Genomic DNA, 10,523 nt, shown 5'->3' with positions numbered 1-10,523 from the left:
CCCAAGCCCTGGGACCTGCATGCTGATGGTCAAGGTTGCAGAGGCGGCTGCTGTGGTGACCACAGGACAGGGAGAGGCAGTGGGGTAGTGAGGGGATGTCGGGGTGCATGGGTTGGGAGGCGATGGGGTAGTGAGGGGATGTCAGGGTGCACGGGTTGGGAGACCCCTGAGCCCTGGGACCTGCATGCTGATGGTCAAGGTTGCAGAGGCGGCAACTGTGGTAACCACAGGGCAGGGAGAGGTGGTGGGGTAGTGAGGGGATGTCGGGGTGCACGGGTTGGGAGGCGGTGGGGTAGTGAGGGGATGTCGGGGTGCATGGGTTGGGAGGCGATGGGGTAGTGAGGGGATGTCGGGGTGCATGGGTTGGGAGGCGGTGGGGTAGTGAGGGGATGTCGGGGTGCATGGGTTGGGAGGCGGTGGGGTAGTGAGGGGATGTCGGGGTGCATGGGTTGGGAGGCGGTGGGGTAGTGAGGGGATGTCGGGGTGCATGGGTTGGGAGGCGGTGGAGTAGTGAGGGGATGTCGGGGTGCATGGGTTGGGAGGCGGTGGGGTAGTGAGGGGATGTCGGGGTGCATGGGTTGGGAGGCGGTGGGGTAGTGAGGGGATGTCGGGGTGCACGGGTTGGGAGACCCCTGAGCCCTGGGACCTGCATGCTGATGGTCAAGGTTGCAGAGGCGGCTGCTGTGGTGACCACAGGACAGGGAGAGGCGGTAGGGTAGTGAGGGGATGTCAGGGTGCACGGGTTGGGAGGCGGTGGGGTAGTGAGGGGATGTAGGGGTGCATGGGTTGGGAGGCGATGGGGTAGTGAGGGGATGTCGGGGTGCACGGATTGGGAGACCCCTGAGCCCTGGGACCTGCATGCTGATGGTCAAGGTTGCAGAGGCGGCAACTGTGGTGACCACAGGGCAGGGAGAGGTGGTGGGGTAGTGAGGGGATGTCGGGGTGCACAGCGCCAGACCCTCCCAGCTCTGGGACCTGCACGCTGATGGTCAAGGTTGCAGAGCTGGCTGCTGTGGCAGCCACGGGGCAGCTGTGTCCTCCAGGGCAGCAGCTCACAACAGCCAACCCCAGCTGCCCCCGCACTAGCCCAGCACCTAGGACACGCTGGCGTGTGCTGAGTCAGTGACCAGGCTGTGCCAGTTGCCCAAATCAGGGCTGATCCCATCCCTCTTGCCATGTCTGGTCCATGAGGCTGAAATGGAAGGAGGATCAAAGGGCGTGTCCCTGGCGGATTTGCCCGTGTTGAGGGAAATGCCCCCTTAAACAGTGTCCAAGTGCGTCTCTGGCCATCACCTGCCTGAGTGCTGCCTGCCCTGTTCCCAGGGACAATAAGCTCAGAGCAGCGAGGGAGGGGACGCAGAGGCCCCTGGAACAGGCTCACTGGAGCACCCAAGAGACTGGCATTCCATCGCCTCCAGTGGCTGCCTGGCCTCAGCACACATGACCTCCTTAGGTGGAACTCAGGAAACAGAAGGCCAGAGGTTAAAACTCACCAGACCACGCACCAACATTTTCATGTGGACACCCCTGCATATCTAGCGGGCCTGGCCACTATGTCCTCACTGCCTGCGACTCTTCCCCTGCCTGTGAGGAGGAAAAGGGCCGAGAGAAAGGCCCCTGCAGGCCAGGAGGGGTAGGCGCTGGGTGGGATGATCTCATGGCAGGCAGAACCAGGAGGCCAGGAGCTCGGGCCCTGCCTAAGTGCACATAGGTGGGTTCCTCAGGGACAAGTCTCACTGCCGGGAAAGGGCGGATTCTCCTGCATGGGAAGCCCACAGTCTCTTCAGTGGCTCCTGCCCACGCCTTGCCACAACTGGCGTCCACCACACACTGCCAACCTCTGAGTCGTGGCAGTGTGGGAATGGTGTTGGGTTTGCAGGTGCATGGGAGTATTATGGGCTTCCCTAGCTTCCCTGGAAGCCCCAGCAGTTGATGGTGAGTTTTCGAATCAATGATTTTATCCATGACTCAGCAGAACCCCGGGCCCTTGGAGTGGACAAGCCAGTGTCAGTCCCCGGCCATGTTCATGGAAAGCAGCACCAGAGAAACGCATGGGCAGAGCAGATGGCACAGAGGGAGCCTCCCTCTGCTGGGAGCAAAGCAAGCACACAAGTTTTCACACATAGGGCACAGGCATTCACACACACAGGAGACAGGCACCCACACACAGGACACAAGGGTACCCACACACACAGGGCACAAGAGCCCACACACACAGGGTATGGGCACCCACACACAGGACATGGGCGCACCACACACAGAACATGGGCACCCACACACAGGGCATGGGCACCCACACACAGGACACAGGCACCCACACACAGGACATGGGCACCCACACACGGGACATGAGGGCACCCACACACACAGTACACGGGCACCCACACAGGGCACTAGAGCCCACACACAGGGTACGGGCACCCACACACACGGCGTGAGATCCCACACACAGGGCACCAGCCGGGTCCTGACTCACACCTGGTGCACCTGAGAGCCGCCTCCTCAGCCATACACTGGAGCCACCCCTGGCTCTGGACAGCAGCGGGTGCTCTGCCTCCCAGGGAGCCACGGTGGACTTAGCCAGTTTGATGTTGAAGACATAGGGGCCAGGGCCACGGTGCTAACAGACAGCCTTGAACTTGAAGGCTGCCCATTTCTGCACTCTTGCGCCAGTCTCTGTGCGTGAGTAGGCTGTAGGAGTGTGGGATGCCAGGCAAGTGCACTTGGCATTTGGACAGATGGTGGCAGATCACCCACAGAGCAGCTGCAGCCATGTGCACCCTGGCCACTTGGCCAGAGCAGGCTGATCACCCGCACTGCCATGCTCTTGTAGAAAAACTCTTTTAAGAGTCTGGTTTTAGCTGATGTCTCCCGGTTGTTGGGAAGACACAGCAGCATCCATCAGATTAAACCTGCAGGAGACCCTGCATGTGCTTCCTGAGGCGGGTTCTGGGCTCCGGTGTGGATGCCTTCATGGGGGGCCCTTATGCTGCCGACCCCAGAGCCCTCCACGCTCCACTCACGGGTTCTCACCCAGAGGCCGTTTCCCCCAGTGCCTGCAGAGGACCAGAATTCTTGGTCTTATAGAGCAGGTGAGGATTTGTCCCAAACTGGGGTGACCTGGCCCTGGCTTCCCAAGAAGCTTTAGGCAGCACATGCATATGCATTGTGTTTTTACAGCTACATATTTACTTCAACCGTTACCAAAACCATCGTGTCCACAAACGACCTCATGGATGAAGTGCTGGGGGTGGGGTAAAGCAAACCTGTGAGTCAAAAACAAGTACTAGGACCTGACCCAGACAGTTCACAAATCACTCACACCAGAGAAACACAGGCGTAGAGGCTGATCCCCAGAAGGAGGTGGTACAGTCAAGCTTCTGAAACCCCGCGGCTGTCGGGGTCGGAGGGTTGCGCTGGGTCTCACCTTCTTGCCCCCTTTCAGGTCACTCAGGTGTCACTCACAAGGCTTCATCAAATGCACCCCATGAGTGTGGATGACTCCAGAGAAAACCTTCTGAGGGTTTCCAGAGACGCATTTTTGCTCCTTCAGAGTAATGGGAACAAGGGGTCACTCTGCTTCACGATAAGGCAGTGACCCCACATGCGTGTGCAGGTGAAACTGCTTTCTCTCTGGCCAGGATAAAAGAGGAGGCTTACAGCCCTCCACCCAGCACCAGCAGTTGGCGACAGGGCTACGCGTTTGCCAGGGCTACGCGTTTGCCAGGACAGGACCCACTTGCACACACAGTTGTGTCAAGAGCTCTCTGCCTTGCATGTCTAATTATAACAGAAAAGCACAAATTCAGGGGAACATTCTTCTGGTGTATTTTTCCCACCTGTTACACAGTTCTGGTTCAGGACCATGGCGACCTGGGCACAGGACTCCTCCATCCTCCACCTGCAACATGGCAAAGCCATCTCATGGTGAGCCTGAAAGAGAGTGTGGTGGGGGACAGAGAGGAGGAAGCCCGTCCCCAGCTGTTTTCTGTGGAACTCTGGATACTTTTGTCTTCTGTAGAGAACGAGGATGAACTTGACAAAAAATCCAGAAAGGTTGCTGTGGATGGGGCACTGCAGGCCATTCTCCCAGGGAGTTGGTCCCACTCTGACCATCTTCTTCCCTGCTCTGGGAGGGAATGGAGGGCCTCCGTGTAAGCAAACACCGTCGGGCTGTGCGTGTGTGAGACAATGTGTGCCAAATGCAATCTCATCAACCCATCTGCCCTTCGACACCCGGGAGCTTGTCCAAGCAGAGAGAAAACATTCATCCAGAGTTTAGCAAATAATGCCATCAATTGAAACACGTTTACTTCCACTGAGATGTCTTTAAAAGCAGAGTGATTTTAAAATAATGGTTGGTTTTAAACTGCTTATTTAGGTGTCACGAGTGCATTTCAGTGGGAGTTTTTTGTTGTTGTTGTCGTTTTGTTTTTTAAGACAGAGTCTCGCACTGTCACCCAGGCTGGAGTGCAGGGATGTGATATTGGCTCACTAAAACCTCCGCCTCCCAGGTTCAAGTGATTCTTGTGCCTCAACCTCCCATGTAGCTGGGATTACAGGCATGCACCACCACATTCTGCTAATTTCTGTATTTTGGACAGAGTTTTGCCACGTGGTCCAGGCTGGTCTTAAACTCTGGACCTCAAGTGATCCTCCCGCCTCAGCCCATGGAGTAGATGGGACCACAGGAGCGCGCCACCACGCCCGACTACTTGCTGTAATTTTTGTAGGGATGGGGTCTAGCCACGCTGCCCAGGCTGGTCCGCACTGCTGGGCTCAAGAGCTCCGCCCGCCTCCGCCTCCCAAAGCGCAGGGATCACAGGTGTGAGCTACCGCGCCCCGCCCAGAGTTTCCGACTGTTAGCGTGAATCATATTCACGTCAAAACTTCTTTTTATACAAGAACTAAAAGGCAAACTAAATCCCTGCTCCATCACTGCCTGTCCCGGGTCGCGGCGCGGGACATTTTCTCCAAGCGCCTTCCCGCCCCGCGCGCAGGTGGCCTGCGCCGGAGGATCCCGGACAACGCGCATTTCCTGCGCCCCCGGAAGTGGCGGTAACGCCAGGCCCTGCCCCCGGCAGAGGCGGAAGCGCAGTCGCCCTGAGAGGTCTCCCGCGGCCGCAGGTGCCTCAGCCCAGCCGCGCGCCTTGGCCCTTGGCCGCCTACTCCTACCGCCCCGGCCCTGGGCGGCCCGGGGCTTGCTGCGGGCGGGGCGCTGCCCGACCACAGCTTCCTGTGGAACGTCTTCCAGAGCTGCGACCTGGCACCGCCCCGGCACCTCCCGCCTCCGCCGCAGCCGCCCCCGACCCCTGCCCCGACCCACGCGGCCGACCCCGACCCCTGCCGGGTCCCCAGCGGCCTCCCCCGTCCCCTGCCCTGACCCCCGCGGCCGACCCCGACCCCTGCCGGTTGCCCCGCGGCCTCCCCCGTCACCTGCCGGGTCCCCAGCGGCCTCCCCCGTCCCCTGCCCCGACCTCCGCCGCCTCCCCCGACCCCTGCCCCGACCCACGCGGCCGACCCCGACCCCTGCCGGGTCCCCAGCGGCCTCCCCCGTCCCCTGCCCGGACCCCCGCGGCCGCCCCCGACCCCTACCCCGACCGACGCGGCCGCCCCCATCCCCTGCCGGGTCCCCCGCGGCCGCCCCCGTCCCCTGCCGGGTCCCCCGCCGTCTCCCCCGTCCCCTGCCCGGTCTCCTGTGGCCGCCCCTGCCTCCTGCCGGGTCCCTGTCCTGTGCGTCGGGCCCTTCCCAAGGTGCAGACTGCGCCACTGCAGACCCGAGGTCGCGGCCACCGGCCCCTAGGCCAGGCCCTGTTTCTCGCCTCCAGGCGTCAGGGGGAGCGTCTCCAGGGCGCTTGTTTGGGGAAAGCGGAAATAGACTGTCTGGGCCGCTGTTAAAATGGCAGCAGCCAAGGAAGAAGCAGCGACCTGGAGTCTGGTCGGGCCAAGTGACCTTTATGGCGGCGCCTTCTGTCCCTGGTCGCTTTTCCACTGAATGAATGGCCGAAACTGTAGTAACTCATGGCCAGGGAATGGCTTAGTTATCTGAGGGAATCTTTTCTTGTTTGTGAGAAAGGGAAGCTGGTGCAAATGGCGAATTCAGACAGGCCAGGAGGGGAAGGAAGGGAAGGATTGAGGTGGGAAAAGAGAGGGAAAGATGATTGGCCTCTTAGGGGAAGACCACACTTGGACGTGGCTCCTGGGACACTTCCTCGATTCCCCTGTACTCCTCAGCGGGACGGGAGAGGCGGAGGTTCCAGGAGGGAGCCTTCCAGAGTCGGTGCAGGGTTGACAGGAGACGTTTGTTCTGCTTTTCCTGAACTTTCGATCGCCAGCTTATTTGGTCTTCTTGATGTTGTAGGGTTGATAAAGACAGGAGTGGAGTGATATCGGACGCCGAGCTTCAGCAAGCTGTCTCCAACGGTGAGTGGGCCAGTGGGACCTGGGCCTCGGGACCAAGAAGCCGCGAGTCTGCCCTGCTCACTAGTGGATAACTTTCTTCCTGAAGTTGATTTTCCAAGGACAAAGGAATCATTAGGACAAATTATTATTACTGCTTCATGGTGGAGATGCTTCAGGTTTATTTTGTGGCTACCGCTGTTACTGCTTGGAGTGCCTCACCGAGCCAGCTAACAACTGCGTGCGTGAGCACAGGGAAAGGCTTCTTGAGAAATGAAAACTAGGTTGTAGGTTTAGGAGGGGAATAGGAAGGTTAGCTCTGTCCAGCCGAAAGCCTTTTGGTCAGTTGGAGGTCCTTGAATTTCCTGGGTGACTGCAGCTTGGTGACTTCTCTGAATAGACCTTCGAAGGCACTGGGGGGTGATTGCTGGAGGGCTTGGGGAGCTCAGGCAGCACTTGTGTGGGAACGTGGCTGTTAGAGGAACTGCAGAAACCGGGACTGGGTTCCTGGGGAAAGGATTGGGGGTGTTGGAGGCGCTGGCAGGGGAGTTATGGGGAGGCGTTCTTATCAGTGTGCGAATACTGGGCGTTCAGGCAGCGGGAAATCCGGGTCCTTGCGTGTTGTGAGCTCCCTGGAGTTACGTTCTTGCCAGTTTCAGCTCAATTGATCCCCCTCCCCTGAGCTCTCATTGGATACATTTTACTTCATTGAACACCTGACTGCTGCTTTTTCTGTAATCCCTCAGGGGCAGTCATCTTTTCTGATTCTGTGTATAGTTTGCCTTTCCAGATCCGTGCCATTGAAGCTAGAAAAGGGGTCAGTTTTGAGATGTTGTGAAAATGTTGAAAGGCTCCTCGTTCTTAGTGGGAAGTACCTGATGTTGCCAGAGACTGAACTGGGGCGCGGGGAGCACTGCGGCTGCTAGACACTGCCTCGCTGCGCTGTGGGTGGGGGGGTGCTGGATTCAGCCTTACTGCCTAATGATTTGTGAGGATTTGTGTTTTCAGAGTGACATGTTTACCTTATATTCTGACATCCGTTCCTGATATGTGACGTGTGGGCCACAGATGCTGGTGTATTATTTCACATGCATTTATATAGATTGTTTTCAGGGAATTCAGAAATTCTGTTATCTCTACACTAGTGATTGTGCTTTCTTGATTTTTGTCTTTTCATTATTCTTAAATCCTTTTTTTAATTTGCATCTCAGTTCGTTTATACTCGGGGAAGTGCAAGCCATGGCTACTAGAAAGAGATGTCAAGAGAACCTGGAATCCAGTAGGCTACAATTTGGCACATCTTAGCTTAAAACTTCCTAAATGTTGGCCACAGTGGATGCAAATGGCTCTGTGCATCGTCTGTTCAGTATGGTCAGGTGACCACCCAGGTTCACGTGGTTTGTCACCAGGGTGATACGAGCCACACGGAGTGCCCTCCTCAGAGGCCATGTCTCAGAGACGTTTATTTTGAGTGGTTTTCCAGCGAGTGATGCAAGATTTATGATCCATTTTAACAGCCTGCTTTTTCTGCATTTGCTCAAATTGTTAGATTTTAAGTTTAGTTTTAGGTTTTCTGTTAAACTTGCTCAACTAGGAGTGGTGGTCAAATACTGGACCTCATTAGCATGGTAGCCTGCCCACCTTGGCAGGCTCCACTGGAGTGCCTTGGGGCCTGCCTGGATTCCAGTCCTGGCTCTACCAGTTTTGTGTCCGTGCCGTTACTGGGAGGGAGAATTGAGGAAATGCATGTGAGGTGCTTCCCATGATTCCTGGCACAGAGCAAGTGCTCAGTAATTGTCAGCTGTGAGTATTAGTAGTAGCTAATACACTACTACTATTCTTGGCTAACAAGCCAGCTCAAAGCTTTGATGGTTTTCCATTACCTGATGATGGTGATGATGTTTCCACTTACTCAACACTCACACGCTGGGCTAGGCACTTAACCCAAATCCAAGGTCAGCATTATTGTTTGGGGGTGGGGGAGACACCTCCTGCTCTGACTCGTGTGTTTGGATTCCTGTATTTTCACCAGAGGGCATTAGTCCTGCCCCAGTTCAGCTGGTCCTCAAAGCATATATAGCTCTTTAACCATCAGCAAGTGTCAGTCAGAACATAATCTTGATTTCAGCTGCTACTAAATATCTACCAGGAGCCTGCTTGAGAGAGAGAATTGCCTGACAGGTGCTGAGTCCACCATTCCTGAGATACTTTGAAATCAGTGTCTGGCTTAACCCAAGCTGTGTATCGGGACCCTCTCACCGTGGTCCCAATGGAGTCGCTTTTGTTAGGCGCCCCCCTTTACCTTGGGCTCTGAGCTTCCTCTGCCTTTCATCTCTGCAGGATGAAGCCCCACCGGCCGTACAGGATGCAAAGCCCTCCTCTATAAAGTGCGTGCGGGGCCAGATGCAGTGGCTCACGTCTGACCTCCCAACACTTTGGGAGGCCGAGGCAGGGGGATCGCTTGAGCCCAGGAGTTTGAGACCAGCCTGGGCAACATTGTGAGACCCTGTTCCTTGAATTGCCCTGGGAGATTTCCTCAGCTTGTACTGGAGGCGTGTGGCCCCATGAAGCCCGTAGTCACCGTTCATCCTGAGAGACGCTGGCTTTGGGGCTCACACGCCTGCTGCGGGGCAGCCCCAGGAGATGGCCACCCTGTTTCTCCTGGAGCTGGAGCTGCGCGTGTTCTCAGCAACTGTGGTGGCTGTTCTGTTTTGTTTGCATCTTATAAACGTTTACCTGATTACATTTTCCTCTTCAATTTAGCTGCTAGAAAACTTAAAGTCAGATTGGTGGCTTGCCAGTAATGAGAGTTTAGAGTAGAGGTAAACTTTATGACATAGTCTTAGACTCTTCACTTTCTCCTCAGCCAACATGATTCACATTTACTTTATTTTGCTGTACTGTGAGTGTCTTTGTGTTTTCTGAATTCCTTCTGGAATAAGGCAGGTTGTTAGTAAGCACAGGTTTCTGGTCCATCTCATAGCCTCAGGCAGTGGGCGGTGCTGTCCGTGCTCCCTTTCTGGGTTACCTGTGGTAGCTCTGAAGTTGCAGGGCTGCGATTTGAAGCCTGATTTAGTACACCGTGTTCCTGTTGTGTTCTGTGGTGGTTTGCTCCTCACATGTGAGCATTCACCCTGTGGCCCTGTGTTTTTCCACCACACCTCTGCCTGGTGGCATCCTACTGGGTGTCTCAGCCGAGCCACTCTGTTCTGAAGAAGCCCTTGTCCTCCACCCCTTTGCTTTGGGCTCTGAGCTGCTTGTGCCTTTCATCTCTGTAGGATGAAGCCCCACCCACCCTTCAGGATGCCTGCCTTGGCAACGTTGTGAGACCCTGTTTCTACAAAAAGTAAACGTGTAGTGGTGCACGCTTGTAGTTCCAGCTACTTGGGAGGCTGAGATGGGAAGATCACTTGAGCCTGGGAGGTTGAGGCTGCATTGAGCTGAGATCAAGCCACGGCACTCCAGCCTGGGAGACAGAGCGAAACCCCACCTCAAAAAAACAAAGAAAGCGGATGCGCGCTGCTCCTGCCATTGGATCATCGCAGCATTTTTCTTTTCTCTGATGTGTGCCTTTTTCCTCACCGTGGGGCTCATGTTTTCGTAGTTCCCTCTCGCTACTAGATTGTGAGCTGCATGAAGGAAAGTTCATAGTTGTGTTATATGTACAGGCACACAAAATTTGTCCTTGGATAGACACATATCAATCTGCTTCCTTCTCCTCTCTGAATTTCTTTATTTAAAAAAAAAAAATTAGAGATGGAGTCTCACTGTCTTGCCCAGGCTGGTCTCAAACTCCTAGGCTCAAGTGATCCTCCCGCCTCTACTAATATGAATTATTAGCCTATACTAATATGAATTCCTATACTAATATGATTGAAATTAGTTTGACTTGTATAATAATTGTTCTCCCAGATTGGGCTTCTGTTTTGATAGTAGAACTAAATTATTAGGCTATTTCAAGAAATTAATATATTACTGGTAGAAAAACTGAAGCTACAAAATGGCGTGGTTTCTCACTTCAGTTAAATTTGTGCTTCTGAGTGCTCGTATTCTAGGTGAAACCGCACTGAGAAGGTATTTGTGGCCCATACGCTGATTCATTGATGAGACTTCTTTGTACAGGA

General features: G+C 55.4%; 1 protein-coding gene across 4 annotated transcripts; it reads left to right on the top strand.

Annotated features, from left to right (window-relative positions):
• The first annotated feature begins 3,170 nt into the window (after nt 1-3,170).
• Nucleotides 3,171-10,152, top strand: LOC101138917 (protein MOST-1). Of its 4 annotated transcripts, none has more exons than XR_010133055.1 (3): nt 3,171-5,127; nt 6,362-6,423; nt 9,678-10,152. XR_010133055.1 is itself a non-coding variant. In XM_063704539.1 (2 exons), exons 1-2 carry the CDS (start codon nt 6,561-6,563, stop codon nt 8,899-8,901), a joined length of 246 nt encoding a protein of 81 aa, XP_063560609.1. In that variant the 5' UTR covers nt 6,430-6,560; the 3' UTR covers nt 8,902-10,152. The 4 variants fall into 4 exon arrangements, 1 of the variants encoding a protein (XP_063560609.1); XR_008678412.2 differs by having other exon boundaries at nt 8,740-10,152; XR_010133056.1 differs by lacking the exon at nt 3,171-5,127 and having other exon boundaries at nt 5,137-6,423.
• The last annotated feature ends 371 nt before the right edge of the window (nt 10,153-10,523 follow it).

This window comes from Gorilla gorilla, chromosome 2 (genome assembly GCF_029281585.2).
Source record: "Gorilla gorilla gorilla isolate KB3781 chromosome 2, NHGRI_mGorGor1-v2.1_pri, whole genome shotgun sequence".
NCBI classification, from domain to species: Eukaryota; Metazoa; Chordata; class Mammalia; order Primates; family Hominidae; genus Gorilla; species Gorilla gorilla.
Note: the sequence above shows the minus strand (reverse complement) of the source record. Positions and strands in the feature narration are given on the sequence as shown.